We start from the raw sequence: 26,198 nt of genomic DNA, 5'->3' as shown, positions 1-26,198 counted from the left end.
TCTGCCCAAGTGCAGTGTTTTTCAATATTTTTCTTCTCTTATCAGTCGTACTAATCTCCACTCGGTGGCTGATCTTCATGATGTACTGTACACACAAACTGAGTTTGATTAAAGTGTATACGTCTCATACGGGAATTGGACTGATCCGGTGTCGCTTTTTCATGATTTTTATTTCAAGAGAAAATCCCATGTTGCACTGCATGAAAATGAATATCATCCTTTTAGCACCGCTCCAAAGTTTTGTATTTTTCGCGGAAATTATGAAAAACAATACCGACATCTCGGGAACCAACAATCGTAGTAGGTCAGTCCAAGACTCGTTTTGGACGTAGACTCAATTGACGCAATCAAATTATCGATTCAATTTTTTTTCAGTGTTGATTGCGCACATTTAAATTTCTGGAGTTTTCTTGACAAGCATTTTGATTGTTTTTAATATTCCTGACTCAAAAACACCCGAAAAGCATAAAACGAAAATTAGTTGGACTTTTTTTAACTCTAGATTTGTAGCTAAATTTTCTCATTGAGCTCCAATTTTAATTTTCTGAAAAGTTGTGAATTGTTGCAAAAAGAAGGAGGCAACTTTTGGTTTGGTTAAAAATTAGGGTGGTTCACGATCAGGGGTAACTTTTGCCCCTGATCACGAATCCGAGGTCCATTTTTTGATATCTCGTGACGGAGGGGTGGTACGACCCCTTTCATTTTTGAACATGCGAAAAAAGAGGTGTTTTTCAATAATTTGCAGCCTGAAACGGTTATGAGATAGAAATTTGGTGTTTTGGACTTTTGTGTAAAATTAGACGCCCGATTTGATGGCGTACTCAGAATTCCGAAAAAACGTATTTTTCATCGAAAAAAAACTTTTAAAAAGTTTTTAAAACTCTGCCATTTTCCGTTACTCGACTGTAAAAAAATTTGAAACATGTCATTTTATGGGAAATTTAATGATTTTTTTTTCATTTAGAACAAAATTTTTCATTTTAAAATTTCGTGACACTAAATTTCTATCTAACCACCGTTTCAGGCTACAAATTATTGAAAAACACCTCTTTTTTCGCATGCTCAAAAATGAAAGGGGTCCTACCGTCCCTTCGTCATGAAATATTGAAAAAACGGACCTCGGATTCGTGATCAGGGACAAAAGTTACTCCTTAGGACAAAGTTTCACGCAAATCGATGAGGGGTCGGGGCAACTGCTGAGTGAGTTGGCGGAGAATTACCCCTTTTAGAAAATTGTTAGGCTGTCCAATCTAAGCAACTTTGTCGAAAACATCAAACTTTTATCTCGCAATCTACGCCTTCTACGACCAAATTTAGAGAAAGCATCTGAGCAAACCTTCAAAAATGCGTTTTTTAATGAAGCAATTCTGGGTTAAGTTTCATAGAGAAAAATGATGTTCGGGGCACTTTTAGAGATCTAAAAAACAATCATTTCTATTAATTAAACTTCTTATTAGTTTTTAGTAACAAAACTTCATTGAGACCACCGGGTCAGATGATTTCAAAATAAACAAAATTTTACGGTAATTGACAAGTCAAATTTGGACTTAGAGGTCAAAAGTTACAGCCATTTTAAGGTTAAAAAAGTAGCAAATTTAAAACGCAAATAACTCGAAAAAGCGCAGGCCAAATTTCTAGCGCCAGGACGCATTCGGCACTACACTACAGCACTACACACGCTTGAAAAATCTTAGGGATGGTAATCTCAAAACTCTATCTGACACATTCCGGCGTTTTTCACTTTTTTCGTAATAAGTCTCGTCTGATATCAAAACCACTCAAAAACTTGAATGCTATTAATTACAGATTCGGATTGGAAATTGAATTTTCTACAAGTATCGACTATGGAAAACAAATTAATAACGCATGTTTTACTTATGATAAACAATTGTCATTGTTTTTCCACAAGCGATTGATAACTGGACCAATAAATAGACAAATAAATATCTAAAATGTTCAACTATCAGGCAAAAAGTATCGTGTTTGTCTCTGGAGAATGTGTCATCTTCATTTGAAAATGTCTAATTTTCATAGGAAAAATGTATGGGACCACCCTAACGAAATTCGAAAATTGTCCAAATATAAGTTATTCAATGTAATGATGTCCACTAAATCTGAATTTGCCCTCAGAGTTGAGCCAAATTGTCTAAATATCAATTTTCGGTCATATTTTGGGTGTACAGTCATGCCTCGGTTTTGCACGCCTCGGTTTTGCACTGACCCGGTTTTGCACCGTTCAGCTGCCTCGGTTAAGCACGGCCCAGTGCTTAACTGAAGCACAGAGCTTATGGGATTTTGGCTATATGGGAGACATTGGCTATAATTCTATGAATAATCATGCAAACGTCAAATAATTATAGTGTTTTGGAATCGGGATGATGTCAGTTACACATTAAAATTATTATTTTATGAAAATTTTCACAAAAATACGTATTTTTCCTGTATTTCGAAAATGCATTTTTTTTCTCTTAAAAATCCAAAAATATATTGCTATTGCAATATGGGTGTCAAATGATCAGGTTTTTTTCATATATTTTGGATGTAATAACAACATTTTTTAGAAAATACTCCAAATTTTCACAAAACAACGTTTTTTCGAAAAAATACTCAAAATTTCAATTTTTACAATATGGGTATCAAACGATCGGGATTTTTTCATACATTTCGAATGTAATAATTTTTTTTTGAAAATACTCAAAATTTTCACAAAACTACGTATTTTTGAAAAAAATACTCAAAATTTAAATTTTTACAATATGGGTATCAAACGATCGAGATTTTTTCATACATTTCGAATGGGATAACAATATTTTTTGAAAATACTCAAAATTTTCACAAAGCTACGGAAATTTTGAGTATTTTTTTTCGAAAATACGTAGTTTTGTGAAAATTTGGAGTATTTTCAAATAATGTTGTTATTACATTCGAAATGTATGAAAAAAAACGGATCATTTGATACCCATATTGTAAAAATTAAAATTGTGAGCATTTTTTTTTCGAAAATACGTAGTTTGGTGAAAATTTTGAGTATTTTCAAAAAATGTTGTTATTACATTCGAAATGTATGACAAACTCCCGATCGTTTGATACCCATATTGTAAAAATTTAAATTTTGAGTATTTTTTTTCGAAAATACGTAGTTTTGTGAAAATTTTGAGTATTTTCAAAAAAAATTGTTATTATATTCGAAATGTATGAAAAAATCCCGATCGTTTGATATCCATATTGTAAAAATTGAAATTTTGAGTATTTTTTTTCGAAAATACGTAGTTTTGTGAAAATTTTGAGTATTTTCAAAAAAATTTGTTATTATATTCGAAATGTATGAAAAAATCCCGATCGTTTGATATCCATATTGTAAAATTTGAAATTTTGAGTATTTTTTTCGAATATACGTAGTTTTGTGAAAATTTGGAGTATTTTCTAAAAATGTCATTGTTACATCCAAAATGTATGAAAAAAAACCTGATCATTTGATACCCATATTGCAATAACAATATATTTTTGGTTTTTTCAGAGAAAAAAATATGCATTTTCGAAATACAGGAAAAATACGTACTTTTGTGAAAACTTTCATGAAATAATAATTTTAATGGATAGCTGACATCATCCCGATTCCAAAACACTATAATTTTTTGATGTTTGCATGATTTTTCGTACGATTAAAGCCAATGTCTCCCATATAGCCAAAATCCCATAAGCTCTGTACCTCGGTTATGCACGCCTCGGTTTTGCATCCCCCATATGCGGTGCTAAACCGAGGCACGACTGTATATGATAATTTTACATTTACATTTAGGCCATCTAAAACAAACCCCGAAAGACACGGAGATATTCACAAGGAATTTAGTTGAAAGCGTGTACTGTCAGATGTTTTTTTTTAGATTTTGTGCCGAAATGCGCCAGTTTCAAAGAAAAGCGATTTTAAAATAGGCTAAAAATTACTTAAAAGCAATAATAATTTCCTAAAAATTGCTTAACATTTTTTGTTGTATTTGTAAAAAAATTGAGTTATCACCAAAAGTATTTTTTTCGACCATTTTTACAAAAAAAAATGCGTATACCTCGTGTAGATCAAGAGCTATTTATTTGACATCTTCAACAAACTTTGCCAACGAAACCAAAGCCCTAAAACGTCATCGATTTTGTAAATCCAGTGTTTAGGAGTTACATTTTGTTTTATTTTTAAACGTAAAATTCTCGATTTTGCTTAGGGGGGAAGGGGTTAAACAGATTTTATTTCAATTTATAAATTTCATTCACGGTCTCAGATTGGCCAGTATCCAGTCCATGTACCTAGGCACATATGTAATGATTGACGGCAGGGTCTCACATCCGAATATAGAAGTGATTCCGTATTGGACAAATCGCACCCCACTCTCGTTGTACCGCGTTGGATAACCCAGCGGAGCGCCGTCTTCCCACTCGCACATGTTGGCCGTTCCGTTGCTCCCAACGCAAGTGACACCGCGGCCGATGTAAAAACGATCGTCACTTTTATCCTCGCACTCGGATCGGTTCGTGACTTGGACGGTTGCCTTTTGCAGGATGTTGGGATAGTCTTCGTCCCAGGTGGTTCTTCCCCAGCCGGCGACGATGTACTCTGGATGCTTTTGCTCTTTCAACGACTCGGTCACCGGGAGGCAAATTGGCTGAATGTTGTCTGGAAATGTGAAATTAGGTAAGTTTGAAATGAAAAACCTAATTTGACCCACCCTCGAATTCGACGTTACGATTAAGACGAACCAGAGCGATATTGTTCCGAAATGTGGCCGAGTTAAACTTTGGATGGGCAGTGATGCTGGAAATGCCAGCAAACCGAGGTTGTGGGACACAATCACTGGCGTTAACGTAAACGTTACAATTGGTGTCGTATTCTCCCATGTAGATTTGATCACTGTTGAATTGAAATAAACGTTTTGTTATGAAACTCACTGCACCGAAGGCATAACTTACGGCTTATAGTTCTCAGGGACACAATCCACGCTGGTCAGAACGTAACGTTTGTTTATCAGCGATCCGTGGCAGCCACGGAAGCGCTCGCCAGTTGTTTTATTTGTGTACACTAGGCGAACTACCCACGGGAATTCGTACAGTTCAGCTTTTGTTCCACGGAAAATCCGGTTCACTAAGTATTTTCCACAGTCCGCGGGAAGTAGGGCGATACTTTCTGGAATTGTACAAACTGGCGTTAATTTTATTGGTAATCCTTTGAATTTTAATGGCACTTTTCTTCAAAATCGTTTGCAATTTACTCGAAATTGTTGCAAGTGTTTTTAAAATTGGCAACATTGTAAACGATTTTACGGAAAATATCATCGATACGGATTCTCTCACACAGTTTCTTTCCAGTTAATAAATGTCCTAAACATGGAACAGTTACATACCTTCTTTGGAAATGGTAACATCAATTGGCTCCGGAGTCTTGAGAGTCAAATCTGGGTTAGGATTGGCAGATATTTGCTCTGGTGTGCTTTCCTTACCTAAGAAAAAAAAAAAACCTAAACTAGACAACCGAAATATTGTTTTCATTTTTTTAGTTATGAAGTTTGGTACCACGATCAAAGAGCTCAAATTCCATGGTACTTTTTTGGAATCGTAACTACCATGAAATTAGAACATTTTGTAGGTGGTTCCGTTTTTCGTGAACGCTTGTTTACGAATTTGGGAACTGATTTTTTTCCGTGATAACAAAGTATTGGAGAACTGGCAAACTGGGATCAAGCATGCCAAATTTGCAGATTTTTTAGCACAGTCTCAATGCTCAAACGTATTGTTTTACTATGTTAATCGCTGATTTCTTATGAAATGATTTGCTCACAAAAAAGATACAAGTTTTACAGTTTTTCGGCTGAAAAAAGTTTTTTTTGAATATTGATTATTAATCAAGTTAAATTCATTTGCGTTTTTGTGATGTGCCCGGGGCGTGCGACCTATGAAATGTTAACACTTACACTAACAACAATAGTTGAGTAAAAATTGCCGCTGAATCCGCTTTGTATATGCCGGCCCCGATACTCCTCAAATGTGCTCCTCTTTGGGAAACTGGGAAAGATTTACTTATTTTCTTTGCGTAACAAAACAACGACAGGAACAGATCTAAGAAAAAAATCTCTCCTTCCGCTTTTAAGGATTTTTTTAGATTGCATTTTTCAAATCCAAATGAAAATTAAAAATCATTCATATAAAAAAACACATTAAAAATTGAAAAAGTGAAATCGTGATCGTATCGTATCATTAACATCGAGCGTGACCTTGAGTCATCTTTGATTTGCCAAACATTTCTAGTGATTTGTATCCGGCAGCTCCTTATGAACGGATCCACCGTAAAACAATGGAACATGAACTCACGATTCTCCTCCCACGTCCAACCGCAAATTTTAACAGACCAATTCAAAAAATCTGCGGCTTAAATCTGAACAAAATTTGAACCAAAGAAAAAGTCATCCGCATGCTTGAGCACTGAGTTGAAAAAGATCATCAAAAAAAATTTGAATTGTCAAGCTATCTGAATCACAAATTGCTTGATATTTTTATTTGAACGCGAATTTCTTGCAAAAAAATGATCAAAACGATCAGCATGATCAAAATGGCCAAAATTATCAAAATTACCAAAATAACCAAAATGACCAAAATGACCAAAATGACCAAAATTACCAAAATTACCAAAATTATCAAAATGTCCAAAATTACTAAAAATGACCAAAATGACCAAAATGACCAAAATGACCAAAATGACCAAAATGACCAAAATGACCAAAATGACCAAAATTACCAAAATTACCAAAATGACCGAAATGACCAAAATGACCAAAATGACCGAAATGACCAAAATGAACAAAATGAACAAAATGACCAAAATGACTAAAATGACCAAAATGGCCAAAATGAACAAAATGACCAAAATGAACAAAATGGCCAAAATGAACAAAATGGCCAAAATGACCAAAATGGCCAAAATGAACAAAATGGCCAAAATGACCAAAATTACCAAAATGACCAAAATAACCAAAATGACCAAAATGACCAAAATGACCAAAATGACCAAAAAGACCAAAATGGCCAAAATGATCAAAATTACCAAAATGACCAAAATGAATAAAATGGCCAAAATGACCAAAATGAACAAAATGAACAAAATGACCAAAATGACCAAAATGACCAAAATGACCAAAAAGACCAAAATGACCAAAATGACCAAAATGGCAAAAATGAACAAAATGGCCAAAATGACCAAAATGACCAAAATGACCAAAATAACCAAAATGACCAAAATGACCAAAATAACCAAAATAACCAAAATAACCAAAATGGCCAAAATGACCAAAATGAACAAAATGACCAAAATGAACAAAATGGCCAAAATGGCCAAAATTACCAAAATGACCAAAATGTCCAAAATGATCAAAATTACCAAAATGACCAAAATAACCAAAATGACCAAAATGGCCAAAATGGTCAAAATTACCAAAATGACCAAAATGAATAAAATGGCCAAAATGACCAAAATGATCAAAATTACAACAATGATTAAATGGCTTAGAATACCAAAATGACCAAAATGACCAAAATGACCAAAATGACCAAAATGGCCAAAATGAACAAAATGACCAAAATGACCAAAATGACCAAAAAGACCAAAATGGCCAAACTGAACAAAATTACCAAAATTACAAAAATGACCAAAATGACCAAAATGACCAAAATGACCAAAATGACCAAATGTCCAAAATGACCAAAATGACCAAAATGACCAAAATGACCAAAATGACCAAAATGACCAAAATTACCAAAATGACCAAAATGACCAAAATGACCAAAATGACCAAATGTCCAAAATGACCGAAATGACCAAAATGACCAAAATGACCAAAATGACCAAAATGACCAAAATGACCAAAATGGCCAAAATGACCAAAATAACCAAACTGAACAAAATTACCAAAATTACAAAAATGACCAAAATGACCAAAATGACCAAAATGACCAAAATGACCAAAATGACCAAAATGACTAAAATGACCAAAATGGTCAAAATGACCAAAATGACCAAAATGACCAAAATGACCAAAATGACCAAAATGGCCAAAATGACCAAAATGACCAAACTGAACAAAATTACCAAAATTACAAAAATGACCAAAATGACCAAAATGACCAAAATGACCAAAATGACCAAAATGACCAAAATGACCAAAATGACCAAAATGACCAAAATGACCAAAATGACCAAAATGACCAAAATGACCAAAATGACCAAAATGACCAAAATAACCAAAATGACCAAAATGACCAAAATGACCAAAATGACCAAAATAACCAAAATGACCAAAATTACCAAAATTACCAAAATGACCAAAATTACCAAAATTACCAAAATGACCAAATGTCCAAAATGACCAAAATGACCAAAATGACCAAAATGACCAAAATGACCAAAATGAAAAAAATGACCAAAATGAAAAAAATGACCAAAATGACCAAAATGACCAAAATGACCAAAATGACCAAAATGACCAAAATGAAAAAAATGACTAAAATGAACAAAATGACCAAAATGATCAAAATTACCAAAATTACCAAAATGACCGAAATGACCAAAATGACCAAAATGACCAAAATGACCAAAATTACCAAAATGACCGAAATGACCAAAATGACCAAAATGACCAAAATGACCAAAATGACCAAAATGACCAAATGTCCAAAATGACCAAAATGACCAAAATGACCAAAATGACCAAAATGAAAAAAATGAAAAAAATGACCAAAATGACCAAAATGACCAAAATAATCAAAATGACCAAAATGACCAAAATGACCAAAATGACCAAAATGACCAAAATGACCAAAATGACCAAAATGACCAAAATAACCAAAATGACCAAAATGACCAAAATGACCAAAATGACCAAAATGACCAAAATGACCAAAATGACCGAAATGACCAAAATGACCAAAATGACCAAAATGACCAAAATGACCAAAATGACCAAAATGATCAAAATGACCAAAATGACCAAAATGACCAAAATGACCAAAATGACCAAAATGACCAAAATGACCAAAATGACCAAAATGACCAAAATGAACAAAATGACCAAAATGACCAAAATGACCAAAATGACCAAAATGACCAAAATGATCAAAATGACCAAAATGACCAAAATGACCAAAATGACCAAAATGACCAAAATGACCAAAATGACCAAAATGACCAAAATGATCAAAATGACCAAAATGACCAAAATGACCAAAATGACCAAAATGACCAAAATGACCAAAATGACCAAAATTACCAAAATGACCAAAATGACCAAAATGACCAAAATGACCAAAATGACCAAAATAACCAAAATGACCAAAATTATCAAAATGACCAAAATAACCAAAATTACCAAAATTACCAAAATTACCGAAATGACCAAAATGACCAAAATGACCAAAATGACCAAAATGACCAAAATGACCAAAATGACCAAAATTACCAAAATTACCAAAATTACCAAAATGACCAAAATGACCAAAATGACCAAAATGACCAAAATGACCAAAATGACCAAAATGATCAAAATGACCAAAATGACCAAAATGATCAAAATGACCAAAATGACCAAAATGACCAAAATGACCAAAATGACCAAAATGACCAAAATGACCAAAATGACCAAAATGACCAAAATGACCAAAATTACCAAAATTACCAAAATTACCAAAATGACCAAAATGACCAAAATGACCAAAATGACCAAAATGACCAAAATGACCAAAATGACCAAAATGACCAAAATGACCAAAATGACCAAAATGACCAAAATAACCAAAATGACCAAAATAATCAAAATGACCAAAATGACCAAAATGACCAAAATGACCAAAATTACCGAAATGACCAAAATGACCAAAATGACCAAAATGACCAAAATGATCAAAATGACCAAAATGACCAAAATGACCAAAATGACCAAAATGACCAAAATGACCAAAATGACCAAAATGACCAAAATGAACAAAATGAACAAAATGACCAAAATGACCAAAATGACCAAAATGACCAAAATGACCAAAATGACCAAAATGACCAAAATGACCAAAATGAAAAAAATGACTAAAATGAACAAAATGACCAAAATGATCAAAATTACCAAAATAACCAAAATGACCAAAATGACCAAAATGACCAAAATGACCAAAATGACCAAAATGACCAAAATAACCAAAATGACCAAAATAATCAAAATGACCAAAATGACCAAAATGACCAAAATGACCAAAATTACCGAAATGACCAAAATGACCAAAATGACCAAAATGACCAAAATTACCAAAATTACCGAAATGACCAAAATGACCAAAATGACCAAAATGACCAAAATGATCAAAATGACCAAAATGACCAAAATAACCAAAATGACCAAAATAATCAAAATGACCAAAATGACCAAAATAACCAAAATGACCAAAATAATCAAAATGACCAAAATGACCAAAATGACCAAAATGACCAAAATTACCGAAATGACCAAAATGACCAAAATGACCAAAATGACCAAAATGATCAAAATGACCAAAATGACCAAAATGACCAAAATGACCAAAATGACCAAAATGACCAAAATGACCAAAATGACCAAAATGAACAAAATGAACAAAATGACCAAAATGACCAAAATGACCAAAATGACCAAAATGACCAAAATGACCAAAATGACCAAAATGACCAAAATGAACAAAATGAACAAAATGACCAAAATGACCAAAATGACCAAAATGACCAAAATGATCAAAATGACCAAAATGACCAAAATGACCAAAATGAACAAAATGAACAAAATGACCAAAATGACCAAAATGACCAAAATGACCAAAATGACCAAAATGACCAAAATGACCAAAATGACCAAAAAGGCCAAAATGACCAAAATGACCAAAATGAACAAAATTAAAAATGGCCAAAATGACCAAAATTACCAAAATGACCAAATGTCCAAAATGACCAAAATGACCAAAATGACCAAAATAACCAAAATGACCAAAATTATCAAAATGACCAAAATAACCAAAATTACCAAAATTACCAAAATTACCAAAATGACCAAAATGACCAAAATGACCAAAATGACCAAAATGACCAAAATGACCAAAATGACCAAAATTACCAAAATTACCAAAATTACCAAAATGACCAAAATGACCAAAATGACCAAAATTACCAAAATTACCAAAATTACCAAAATGACCAAAATGACCAAAATGACCAAAATGACCAAAATGACCAAAATGACCAAAATGATCAAAATGACCAAAATGACCAAAATGATCAAAATGACCAAAATGACCAAAATGACCAAAATGACCAAAATGACCAAAATGACCAAAATGACCAAAATGACCAAAATGACCAAAATGACCAAAATAACCAAAATTACCAAAATTACCAAAATTACCAAAATGACCAAAATGACCAAAATGACCAAAATGACCAAAATGACCAAAATGACCAAAATGACCAAAATTACCAAAATTACCAAAATTACCAAAATGACCAAAATGACCAAAATGACCAAAATGACCAAAATGACCAAAATGACCAAAATGATCAAAATGACCAAAATGACCAAAATGACCAAAATGACCAAAATGACCAAAATGACCAAAATGACCAAAATGACCAAAATGAACAAAATGACCAAAATGACCAAAATGACCAAAATGACCAAAATGACCAAAATGATCAAAATGACCAAAATGACCAAAATGACCAAAATGAACAAAATGAACAAAATGGCCAAAATGACCAAAATGACCAAAATGACCAAAATGACCAAAATGACCAAAATGACCAAAATGACCAAAAAGGCCAAAATGACCAAAATGACCAAAATGAACAAAATTAAAAATGGCCAAAATGACCAAAATTACCAAAATGACCAAATGTCCAAAATGACCAAAATGACCAAAATGACCAAAATAACCAAAATGACCAAAATTATCAAAATGACCAAAATAACCAAAATTACCAAAATTACCAAAATTACCGAAATGACCAAAATGACCAAAATGACCAAAATGACCAAAATGACCAAAATGATCAAAATGACCAAAATGACCAAAATGACCAAAATGACCAAAATGACCAAAATGACCAAAATGACCAAAATGACCAAAATGACCAAAATGACCAAAATGACCAAAATGACCAAAATGACCAAAATGACCAAAATGACCAAAATGACCAAAATGACCAAAATGACCAAAATGATCAAAATGACCAAAATGACCAAAATGACCAAAATGACCAAAATGACCAAAATGACCAAAATGACCAAAATGACCAAAATGACCAAAATGACCAAAATGACCAAAATAACCAAAATGACCAAAATGACCAAAATGACCAAAATAACCAAAATGACCAAAATTATCAAAATGACCAAAATTACCAAAATTACCAAAATTACCAAAATTACCAAAATTACCGAAATGACCAAAATGACCAAAATGACCAAAATGACCAAAATGACCAAAATGATCAAAATGACCAAAATGACCAAAATGACCAAAATGACCAAAATGACCAAAATGACCAAAATGACCAAAATGACCAAAATGACCAAAATGACCAAAATGACCAAAATGACCAAAATGACCAAAATGACCAAAATGACCAAAATGACCAAAATGACCAAAATGACCAAAATGACCAAAATAACCAAAATGACCAAAATGACCAAAATGACCAAAATGACCAAAATAACCAAAATGACCAAAATTATCAAAATGACCAAAATTACCAAAATTACCAAAATTACCAAAATTACCAAAATTACCGAAATGACCAAAATGACCAAAATGACCAAAATGACCAAAATGACCAAAATGATCAAAATGACCAAAATGACCAAAATGACCAAAATGACCAAAATGACCAAAATGACCAAAATGACCAAAATGACCAAAATGATCAAAATGACCAAAATGACCAAAATGACCAAAATGACCAAAATGACCAAAATGACCAAAATGACCAAAATGACCAAAATGACCAAAATGACCAAAATGACCAAAATAACCAAAATGACCAAAATGACCAAAATGACCAAAATAACCAAAATGACCAAAATTATCAAAATGACCAAAATTACCAAAATTACCAAAATTACCAAAATTACCAAAATTACCGAAATGACCAAAATGACCAAAATGACCAAAATGACCAAAATGACCAAAATGATCAAAATGACCAAAATGACCAAAATGACCAAAATGACCAAAATGACCAAAATGACCAAAATGACCAAAATGACCAAAATGACCAAAATGACCAAAATGACCAAAATGACCAAAATGACCAAAATGACCAAAATGACTAAAATGACCAAAATGACCAAAATGATCAAAATTACCAAAATTACCAAAATTACCAAAATTACCAAAATTACCAAAATTACCAAAATGACCAAAATTACCAAAATTACCAAAATTACCAAAATTAACAAAATGACCAAAATGACCAAAATTACAAAAAATACCAAAATGACCAAAATGACCAAAATGACCAAAATAACCAAAATGACCAAAATAATCAAAATGACCAAAATGACCAAAATGACCAAAATAACCAAAATGACCAAAATAATCAAAATGACCAAAATGACCAAAATGACCAAAATGACCAAAATTACCGAAATGACCAAAATGACCAAAATGACCAAAATGACCAAAATGACCAAAATGATCAAAATGACCAAAATGACCAAAATGACCAAAATGACCAAAATGACCAAAATGACCAAAATGACCAAAATGACCAAAATGACCAAAATGACCAAAATGACCAAAATGATCAAAATGACCAAAATGACCAAAATGACCAAAATGAACAAAATGACCAAAATGGCCAAAATGACCAAAATGACCAAAATGACCAAAATGACCAAAATGACCAAAATGACCAAAATGACCAAAAAGGCCAAAATGACCAAAATGACCAAAATGAACAAAATTAAAAATGGCCAAAATGACCAAAATTACCAAAATGACCAAATGTCCAAAATGACCAAAATGACCAAAATGACCAAAATGACCAAAATGACCAAAATGACCAAAATGACCAAAATGACCAAAATGACCAAAATGACCAAAATGACCAAAATGATCAAAATGACCAAAATGACCAAAATGACCAAAATGAACAAAATGACCAAAATGACCAAAATGACCAAAATGACCAAAATGACCAAAATGACCAAAATGACCAAAATGACCAAAATGACCAAAAAGGCCAAAATGACCAAAATGACCAAAATGAACAAAATGAACAAAATGGCCAAAATGACCAAAATGACCAAAATGACCAAAATGACCAAAATGACCAAAATGACCAAAATGACCAAAAAGGCCAAAATGACCAAAATGACCAAAATGAACAAAATTAAAAATGGCCAAAATGACCAAAATTACCAAAATGACCAAATGACCAAAATGACCAAAATGACCAAAATGATCAAAATGACCAAAATGACCAAAATGATCAAAATGACCAAAATGACCAAAATGACCAAAATGACCAAAATGACCAAAATGACCAAAATGACCAAAATGACCAAAATGACCAAAATGACCAAAATGACCAAAATGAACAAAATGAACAAAATGACCAAAATGACCAAAATGACCAAAATGACCAAAATGATCAAAATGACCAAAATGACCAAAATGACCAAAATGACCAAAATGACCAAAATGACCAAAATGACCAAAATGACCAAAATGACCAAAATGACCAAAATGACCAAAATGACCAAAATGACCAAAATGACCAAAATGACCAAAATGACCAAAATGACCAAAATGACCAAAATGACCAAAATGACCAAAATGACCAAAATGACCAAAATGACCAAAATGACCAAAATGACCAAAATGACCAAAATGACTAAAATGACCAAAATGACCAAAATGGCCAAAATTACCAAAATTACCAAAATTACCAAAATTACCAAAATTACCAAAATTACCAAAATTACCAAAATTACCAAAATTACCAAAATGACCAAAATGACCAAAATGACCAAAATGACCAAAATGACCAAAATGACCAAAATGACCAAAATGACCAAAATGACCAAAATTACCAAAATTACCAAAATTACCAAAATTACCAAAATTACCAAAATGACCAAAATGACCAAAATGACCAAAATGACCAAAATGACCAAAATGACCAAAATGACCAAAATGACCAAAATGACCAAAATTACCAAAATTACCAAAATTACCAAAATTACCAAAATTACCAAAATGACCAAAATGACCAAAATGACCAAAATGACCAAAATGACCAAAATGACCAAAATGACCAAAATGACCAAAATTACCAAAATTACCAAAATTACCGAAATGACCAAAATGACCAAAATGACCAAAATGACCAAAATGACCAAAATGACCAAAATGACCAAAATGACCAAAATGACCAAAATGACCAAAATGACCAAAATGACCAAAATGACCAAAATGACCAAAATGACCAAAATGACCAAAATGACCAAAATGACCAAAATGACCAAAATGACCAAAATGATCAAAATGACCAAAATGACCAAAATGACCAAAATGACCAAAATGACCAAAATGACCAAAATGACCAAAATGACCAAAATGACCAAAATTACCAAAATTACCAAAATTACCAAAATGACCAAAATGACCAAAATGACCAAAATGACCAAAATGACCAAAATGACCAAAATGACCAAAATGACCAAAATGACCAAAATGACCAAAATAACCAAAATGACCAAAATAATCAAAATGACCAAAATGACCAAAATGACCAAAATGACCAAAATTACCGAAATGACCAAAATGACCAAAATGACCAAAATGACCAAAATGACCAAAATGATCAAAATGACCAAAATGACCAAAATGACCAAAATGACCAAAATGACCAAAATGACCAAAATGACCAAAATGACCAAAATGACCAAAATGACCAAAATGACCAAAATGAACAAAATGAACAAAATGACCAAAATGACCAAAATGACCAAAATGACCAAAATGATCAAAATGACCAAAATGACCAAAATGACCAAAATGAACAAAATGACCAAAATGACCAAAATGACCAAAATGACCAAAATGACCAAAATGACCAAAATGACCAAAATGACCAAAATGACCAAAATGACCAAAATGACCAAAATGACCAAAATGAACAAAATTAAAAATGGCCAAAATGACCAAAATTACCAAAATGACCAAATGTCCAAAATGACCAAAATGACCAAAATGACCAAAATAACCAAAATGACCAAAATTATCAAAATGACCAAAATAACCAAAATTACCAAAATTACCAAAATTACCAAAATGACCAAAATGACCAAAATGACCAAAATGACCAAAATGACCAAAATGATCAAAATGACCAAAATGACCAAAATGACCAAAATGACCAAAATGACCAAAATGACCAAAATGATCAAAATGACCAAAATGACCAAAATGACCAAAATGACCAAAATGACCAAAATGACCAAAATGACCAAAATGACCAAAATGACCAAAATGACCAAAATGACCAAAATGATCAAAATGACCAAAATGACCAAAATGACCAAAATGACCAAAATGACCAAAATGACCAAAATGACCAAAATGACCAAAATGACCAAAATGACCAAAATGACCAAAATGACCAAAATAACCAAAATGACCAAAATGACCAAAATGACCAAAATAACCAAAATGACCAAAATTATCAAAATGACCAAAATTACCAAAATTACCAAAATTACCAAAATTACCAAAATTACCGAAATGACCAAAATGACCAAAATGACCAAAATGACCAAAATGACCAAAATGATCAAAATGACCAAAATGACCAAAATGACCAAAATGACCAAAATGACCAAAATGACCAAAATGACCAAAATGACCAAAATGACCAAAATGACCAAAATGACCAAAATGACCAAAATGACCAAAATGACCAAAATGACCAAAATGACCAAAATGACCAAAATGACCAAAATGACCAAAATGACCAAAATGACCAAAATAATCAAAATGACCAAAATGATCAAAATGACCAAAATGACCAAAATGACCAAAATGACCAAAATGACCAAAATGACCAAAATGACCAAAATGACCAAAATGACCAAAATGACCAAAATGACCAAAATGACCAAAATGACCAAAATGACCAAAATGACCAAAATGACCAAAATGACCAAAATGACCAAAATGACCAAAATGACCAAAATGACCAAAATGACCAAAATGACCAAAATGACCAAAATGACTAAAATGACCAAAATGACCAAAATGACCAAAATGACCAAAATGACCAAAATGACCAAAATGACCAAAATGACCAAAATTACAAAAAATACCAAAATGACCAAAATGACCAAAATGACCAAAATGACCAAAATGACCAAAATGACCAAAATTACAAAAAATACCAAAATGACCAAAATGACCAAAATGAATAAAATGGCCAAAATGAACAAAATGAACAAAATGAACAAAAATGACAAAAATGACAAAAATGACAAAAATGACAAAAATGACAAAAATGACAAAAATGACAAAAATGACAAAAATGACAAAAATGACAAAAATGACAAAAATGACAAAAATGACAAAAATGACAAAAATGACAAAAATGACAAAAATGACAAAAATGACAAAAATGACAAAAATGACAAAAATGACAAAAATGACAAAAATGATCAAAATGACCAAAATGACCAAAATGATCAAAATGACCAAATTGACCAAAATGACCAAAATGAATAAAATGGCCAAAATGAACAAAATGAACAAAATGAACAAAATGACCAAAATGAATAAAATGGCCAAAATGAACAAAATGAACAAAATGAACAAAAATGACAAAAATGACAAAAATTACAAAAATGACAAAAATGACAAAAATGACAAAAATGATCAAAATGACCAAAATGACCAAAATGACCAAAATGACCAAAATGACCAAAATGACCAAAATGACCAAAATGACCAAAATGACCAAAATGACCAAAATGACCAAAATGACCAAAATATCAAAAGTGACCAAAATGAACAAAAATGACCAAAATGACCAAAATGAATAAAATGGCCAAAATGAACAAAATGAACAAAATGAACAAAAATGACAAAAATGACAAAAATTACAAAAATGACAAAAATGACAAAAATAACAAAAATGACAAAAATGACAAAAATGACAAAAATGATCAAAATGACCAAATTGACCAAAATGACCAAAATGACCAAAATGACCAAAATGACCAAAATTACAAAAAATACCAAAATTACCAAAATTAACAAAATGACCAAAATGACCAAAATTACAAAAAATACCAAAATGACCAAAATGACCAAAATGACCAAAATGACCAAAATGACCAAAATGACCAAAATGACCAAAATTACAAAAAATACCAAAATGACCAAAATGACCAAAATGACCAATATGACCAAAATGACCAAAATGACCAAAATGACCAAAATGACCAAAATTACAAAAAATACCAAAATGACCAAAATGACCAAAATGACCAATATGACCAAAATGATCAAAATTACCAAAATTACCAAAATGACCGAAATGACCAAAATGACCAAAATGACCAAAATGACCAAAATGACCAAAATGACCAAAATGACCAAAATGACCAAAATTACCAAAATGACTAAAATGACCAAAATGACCAAAATGACCAAAATGACCAAATGACCAAAATGAAAAAAATGACCAAAATGACCAAAATGAAAAAAATGACCAAAATGAAAAAAATGACCAAAATGACCAAAATGAAAAAAATGACCAAAATGAACAAAATGGCCAAAATGGCCAAAATTTCCAAAATTACCAAAATTACAAAAATGACCCAAAATGACCAAAATTTCCAAAATTACCAAAATTGCAAAAATGATCAAAATGAACAAAATTACAAAAATGAAGAATACAAACGTAAACACTCAAAAAGAAGACCTTATCCAGCCGTTCCGTCCCAGCTGGCTACGATTCTAAATTGTAACATGCACAAATGTGGAGCAACATTTGAAAATGGGGGCCAGCTATTGTTTTATACTTCCAGTTTTGTTGGTACTGATCATATTTACCTGCACTCTCGTCCACAAGACCAAGCCCAGTAACTTTACGAATCCAAGGTAAAAAGTGATGCACATCGGTGAATCCAGCGTAGCTTTTCAAATGGCATCGATTGCTATTATCTCGTTTTAAAGTAAACGAAGTTATTCCTCCGACGTACCAAACTCCGTTTCTTTCAAAGTGAAGACCTCCTCCGCTATCGCCATTACAAACGGTGGTTCCGTTTAAATATCCAGCACAGAATATACCACTGCCCAGCACTGGTCTTAATTGGCCATCATTACTTTCAAGGCATTTGTTCGTATTGATTACCGGCATTCGTTGACTTTTTAAAATCGGTGATGTTTCGTTAGTTTCGTCGACACCCCAACCAACGGCGGTTCCAAATTGACGAGTGAGATCTTCTTCTTGGTTCAAACAAGCAGGTTGAACGTATTTAGTAAATTCAATCACTGTTGCCAACTCAAGTATCGCGATATCATTCTTTAGCTGATCTTTGCCCTTGTAGGTCAGTATTTTGTCAACTTTATGTTGTTGAAATTTTTTCGGGTTCAAATCTCGCAGATAGTGTAATCCTAGTCTGACCAACACTCTTTTATTAGAAAGCACAGCCTCATTGTTATCTCTCACGCAATGATCGGCAGTTAGGACATACAGTTCACTGATCACAGTTCCACCACATGCATAATTTTCCGAAGAATCATCCAAGTGATAAATGGCCGCATGCCAGGGCCAATCTCCGTGAAAAGTTGGCTGGCCACGAACGATCACAACGTTAATATTCATTTTGCGCAATCCACATTCAAATGCTACGGTTGAACTGAACAGCAGTATAATGAGAAAGCAAAAACAGCATTCGATCGTTTTGTGGTACATCTTTAACTAATCAAATATGAACTATTGCGATCACTTCATAACACTTTAGCGTTCTAACTCGAAAGAGTGCACTCCTCACCGGGTTGAAAAGTTTAGTGTTTTGAGATGCTTTATGCATATAATTTTGGAAGTCAAACTGGTTTTATTCGGGCATCGAACCTGTTTAGCGAATCAAGATCGTTGGGGTATTCCCAAGACCGTGCCTGGTTCGGTTTCGATTCGAAGTTTCCAGACTGAAATTTGCCTTGTTTCTAACGAAAGAAATGGGCTATATTTCAAAGAGGCCAAAGCACTATTTTGGTGGCGTTTTCCAGTCGAGCGGTTCTCTCAGATTTCGGTCATTTGACTTTTTTTGTGTTTTTTAATCCGACTTAAACTGTTTTGGTGCCTTTGGTATGCCCAAAGAAGCCATTTTGCATCATTAGTTTGTCCATATAATTTTCCATACAAATTTGTCAGCTGTCCATATAAAAATGATGCATGAAAATTCAAAAATCTGTACCTTTTGAAGGATTTTTTTAATCGATTTGGTGTCTTCTGCAAAGTTGTAGGTATGGATACGGACTACACTGGAAAAAAATGAACACGGTAAAAACAATTTTGGTGATTTTTCATTCAACTTTTTGTCACTAAAATTTGATTTGCAAAAAAACGCTATTTTTATTTTTGATTTTTTTTTATATATGTTTTAGAGGACATCAAATGCCAACTTTTCAGAAATTTCCAGGTTGTGCAAAAAATTGTTGGAGATGATCAAGCAACCTATGGATTTGTAGTTGTTAGTTAGTTACCTGGCAGCTTAATAAATTTTCATTCTGTTCTAAACCGTAACCCACGCTAGACGTGTTATTTCCACCTCTGCCCCAAGAAAAATCTTTGACGGAGTTATGATTTTTTGAATCAATACAGATTTTTTCAAAAAATCGAAATATTGGTCGCAACAAATTTTCAACTTCATTTTTCGATGTAAAATCAAATTTGCAATCAAATAGTATTTTAGTGAAATTTTGATAAAGTGCATCTTTTCGAAATAAATATTTTAAAATTTTTAAATCAAGACTAACATTTCAAAAGGGCCAAACATTCAATATTACGCCCTTTTGAAATGTTAGTCTTGATTTAAAAATTTGGAAAATATTTTTTTCGAAAAGATCGGAAAATTACACTAATGTTTCATATTTTATTATTGAAAATCAGACCATTAGTTGCTGAGATATCGACATTGAAAAATGGTGGGTTGTTTGGGTGAGACTTAGAAAACATCAATTTTCCTGTTTTTAAACATTTGCATGGCAATATCTCAGCAACTAAGGGTCGTATCAACAAAGTTAAAAAAAGCAAAATATAGAGAATTTTCTCAGCTCTTCAAAAATATTTTTTTTAAAAGTGGGCAAACATGTGCACTAATTTAAAAAAATGAAAAACTGCGACTATTTTCAAAAAAGTTACCTAAAAATGGATTTAACTTGAAAACGGTGCACTTTATCAAAATTTCAATAAAGTACTTTTTGATTGCAAATTTGATTTAACAAAATGAAAAATGAAGTTGAAAAATTTTTGCGACCAATATTTCGATTTTTTTAAAAAATCAGTATTGATTAAAAATTCATAACTCGGTCAAAGATTTTTTGCACAACCTGGAAATTTCTGAAAAGTTGGCATTTGATGTCCTCTTAAACATATAAAAAAATAGTGTTTTTTTGCAAATCAAATTTTAGTGAGAAAAAGTTAAATTAAAAATCACCAATTTTTTTTACTGTGTATCTTTTTTTCCAGTTTAGTCCGTATCCAAACCTAAAACTTTGCAGAAGACACCAAATCGATCAAAAAATACCTTCAAAAGGTACAGATTTTTGAATTTTCATACATCATTTTTGTATGGACAGTTGCCAAATTTGTATGGAAAATTATATGGACAAACTAATGATGCAAAATGGCCTCTTTGGGCATACCGAAGGCACCAAAAACGTTTCAGTCGGATAAAAAAATACAAAAATTAAAATTGAGGAAAAAAGACCGATTTCGAAGAGAATTGCTCAGTCGGTTTATTGTTCAATTGACGAAGTATTAATTTTAATAATGCTGTAGACAAGCGATTGCCGAAGTAAATTATTTGGTTTTTTTTTTTTCAAATAGACCTTTCAAACAGTATTAAAAGTCTTATTTTTGACATCAAAAGAAAAACACAATTTTCAAAACTTGTTTTTTTTTAAAAAGGCATGAATGCAGGTTATTTTCAATCATTATTTAAAGTCTTTTTTTTTTGGAAAAATCCATTAATACTTTTTTCATATTTTGTTTTTTTTTTTGGCTTTTTTAAAACGCCTTGAATCAGGGGTATTCAAAACACCAAATTACTAAAGACTGAAAATTGGGTCCTAAAATGAAGCTTAGATTGCTGATATTATTGTTTACAGCGATAAAGCTTATTTTTCTGAGTACAATGATCCTTTGTACGACCACAAAGAGTTTAAACAAGATTTTTAAATCAATTTTGAAAAATTAACCTCACGGTCCTTCTTGACAGAAAAGACCATAGTTGATCCATCAAAAAAATGTTGTCTTGTCATTATGTTTTTTGCATTAAAATGAAAAAAAGTGATCAGAAATGGTTTTTGATCGTGTTTTTTACCGTTGTACAAAAAAATTGACATAGGGCTTTAGTACCTAATTGTGTTGATTGAATCATTTAAAAAAAAAACGGGGCTGTCATCAAAGTAGGTATCTCGATAAGAAGGTGGAAACCGGGTTTTTTTGTTTACCATGTTTATTGATAATTTTTCTTTTCATATATAACGTTATTACTAATATATTTTTGTCTGCATTTTTTTTGTTCTTCTTACTTCTGTTACAATAATTGTATCGTCATCAATCTCATTTTTGCTTAACCTTTTCATTGTTTATTTTTTCTGTCTTCACATACTACTACTGCTTCTTGCCTATGATTAAACCCATATCTTTTTTTTGTGTGTCAATTCAAATCATACAGCACGGCTTGTTTTTTTTTTGTTAGTGGCGGTGTTTTATTTTTAAACATTTTTTTTCGCTTCTTCTGGCGCAGCGTACGCTGCAATCGCTGTTTTTGTTTTCTCGGTTAAACAATAGTAAAATGTAAATTTTTCACTCATTTTATTTCTCAACGATTTTTTGGTTTTTTAAACACTCTCTGTTTGTTTTTATTTTTTCTTGCGTTGTTCTCTTTTCTTCCAATCTTGTTTGCTTTTTTCGATTTTAGCGTGTGTGTTTTTGTGTTTTTTTGTTGTTGTGTTTATAATTTATCTTCTTCCTCCGCCTGTGGCGACGCGCACGTGCAACTATACTTCCGGGGGGCGTTCACGCGTTTGGTTTTTATCAAATTTTATCAAAATGGTAAAAAATCGTTCATTTTTGGAAAAAATATGATTACCACTATCAAAAAACGGTTTATATTCTGTCTTTTCCCATGTGTTCTCTCCTTTTGATTTTGTGTTTCAAGTTTGCGCACCGCGGCGCGACCAACTGTCAACGCTACCACGTGCGCGCGCACACGCGAATCGAAGCAGGCGCCGCGCACATTCCCACGTGGCAGGTTTGACGTTTCGTCGCCCGTTTTTTGCGTGTTGTTTGTAGGTGCGCGACTTGAGTTATGTTTTTTTTTTGTTTGTTTGTTTGCCACCCCCGCCGCCTGCCGTTCGCTGACGTTCGCCCTTCGTTCGGAAGAAAAGTTTTTAAACAAAACACCGTTCGTAAACCACAGCCTACTAAATGTAGAGTTTTTAATAATTTTCCCAATCTCTTTGTTGCTTGATCTTTTTTTTTGCTCTTTTTGGTATCATTTGGGATTTTTGTTTCTTTTTTCGTGTTTAGTGTTTTGTTTGTCAAATTTACATACGCTTCTTGTGGTTTAAGTGTGCTGCACGATGCCGCTATGATAGTTTCGCATTACGCTCAATTTTCGACCTTCTCGTTTCTTCCACTTGTGTTTTTTATAACAATTTTTATGTTTAATCATTGTTTTTGTTTGTTGGTGCTTCTACATCTATAGTGTGCAAATGTTGTAATTTTTCCCACTTATGTCAATACTTTTTTTTTTGTTTTTGTTTAATTCACTTGCTTTTCTATTACTTGCTAACTTGTTTTTTTTTCTGCTTCTCCATTCTCTGGCTTAGATATTTTTTTTGGGAGTGTTTCTGTGTGAGTGTGTGTGTGTATGTTTGCGTTTCGAAAGAGGCGCTTTGGCGGGTGACGAAAACCGATAAACAAACGAAAAAAACGAATGGCCACCCATCGTCGTCGGGGCATTAAGGGGAAGCGGGGTTTCTTGGTTAGTGTTGCTCTTGTTGGGTGTGTTTGTTTGTGTGTATTTGTTGGGGTGTTTGTGTGTGTGTGTTTTCTTTTGCTGCTGCAATAATTGTATGCTATTGACTATGGTCTCGTTTAACTGTACTTGGTTGTTTACTTACTTTGTTTTATTTATAAATATAGTATGTTTTTTTTTGGTTTTTGCTTTCGTCAAAATAATCAATTTATGCTTGTATATAATTCCTTTACTTATTCACATTTTGTTTTTGTTCATTTATTTAATTTTAATTTCGTTATTTTTGCGTACTTTTCTTCCAGTTTGTTATGCCATTTCCATGCTCATAATATATATTTTATATGTGTGTTGTGTATATATATTGGTTTGTCCTTTTTCTTGTTTTTTTTTGTCTGGTAAAAAATGCCTTACATTCAATTCATATATTATTTTCATTATATAGTTATTTACCTTTTCTTGTTTAATGTATATATAATAAATTTATATTTTCATATCAGTTATGTTGTTATTTCAAGTATAACACTATAAATATATTCATTTTACTAATATATGTTTTTTTCCTTTTTCCTTACCTTTCACTTTAATATATTTTCATTAAAAATATTTATCCACATTTTGTTCCATTAATGATAATTGCCTCAAAGAGTGTGGTGGAACAAACCAAAAAACAAGAGGTCAACCGAGAAAGTAGTTGGGACAGAAGAAAACGGGACAAAGTTTAGATTTTGAATCTACACCGGAGTGAGTGAGAGGAAAAACACAACGCGCACGTCCCAGTCGTTAACGTAAACAAACAAACGTCAAAAGAAAACAAATCATAGTCGTAACCAACAGCCAACAGTAGTTTTATTCCTCATTTCTCATGTTTTATGTTTTTTTTTTGCACTAATTTCAGCTAAAATCACAGGATAGTAAGTGTGAGTGTGTGTAATGTTCTTGGAATGTGAGATTTTTTTTTGCTTTCTTTCGCTATTTTGCTTGTTTTTCCACCACGTATTTTTTCTACGTTTAGTAATTTCTTTTTGCCTAGATACAAAAACCAAAACTTAACACGACCTTGGAACACAGAGGAGAGACACACCAATAGAGAATCAATAATCAATAGGTTTTAACAGGGACACAAGAACAAACCATGTGTGACTTTTACATTCCTTTTTGAGGGGGGGAGGGGTTTTGCTTTAAGTATATTTAATGTTGCTTTCCGTTTTCTGGTTGTTTCTCTTTGCTTCACCTTTCCTAGTTTGCTGAGTTTATTGCTGCAAATCAATTCTTGAGTATTGAGTGATTGATTATTTTTCGTCATTGTTTAAATTTACTTTGTCTTGAGTCTTTTTTTATTGTAGCGTGTACAACAATTGCCTCGATTGCCATTAATTTATTTCATGTTTTTTTGCTAGTGTGTTTTTTTCTGCATGTGAACATTTTTCCTAACTTTGATACTTTGACCTTCGCACGCTGCTCCCACTAAACTTGAATAGTCAACTCAAGGAGTAGTGAAGTATTTTTTTGGGTTATTTTGATTTCTACATTCCTAAAAAAAAACTCAACCAATAAAGTTTCTTGGTATAAAATAGACTCCTCCTCGACGAATGGATTTGATTTCTGTGTTTTCCTCCTGGAAAATAAAGTTTTTGCATTCACGACGATTTCTTCTTTACTTTTTCGTTTAAATACACTCGCGCAGGAGGTTGTTCCAGTCACAACCAAAACTTGTAAACGTATGTGTTGTTGTTGTTGTTTCTAATGTTTGTGTCTGTGTGTTTTTCTTAACAATCCTATGTTTTGTTTCATCCTCTCTGAAGCTGCTGCTGCTGCTATTCCAATAGTGTTTGATTATACTGTTTTGTTTATTAGTTTAGTTGTTGCTGTTTTGTTGTTGTTTTG

The 26,198-nt window shown here is 32.3% G+C and overlaps 1 protein-coding gene across 1 annotated transcript; it reads right to left on the bottom strand.

Moving 5' to 3' along the window:
• Positions 1 to 4,221: 4,221 nt before the first annotated feature.
• Positions 4,222 to 20,086, bottom strand: LOC120422126 (transmembrane protease serine 9-like). Its single transcript, XM_039585500.2, has 5 exons — positions 19,153 to 20,086; positions 5,388 to 5,483; positions 4,957 to 5,170; positions 4,716 to 4,897; positions 4,222 to 4,663 (listed from the first exon to the last, which is right to left on the bottom strand). Exons 1-5 carry the CDS (start codon positions 20,015 to 20,017, stop codon positions 4,260 to 4,262), a joined length of 1,761 nt encoding a protein of 586 aa, XP_039441434.1. The 5' UTR covers positions 20,018 to 20,086; the 3' UTR covers positions 4,222 to 4,259.
• Between the last annotated feature and the right edge of the window lie 6,112 nt (positions 20,087 to 26,198).

This window comes from Culex pipiens, chromosome 1, assembly GCF_016801865.2.
Source record: "Culex pipiens pallens isolate TS chromosome 1, TS_CPP_V2, whole genome shotgun sequence".
NCBI lineage: Eukaryota > Metazoa > Arthropoda > Insecta > Diptera > Culicidae > Culex > Culex pipiens.
Note: the sequence above shows the minus strand (reverse complement) of the source record. Positions and strands in the feature narration are given on the sequence as shown.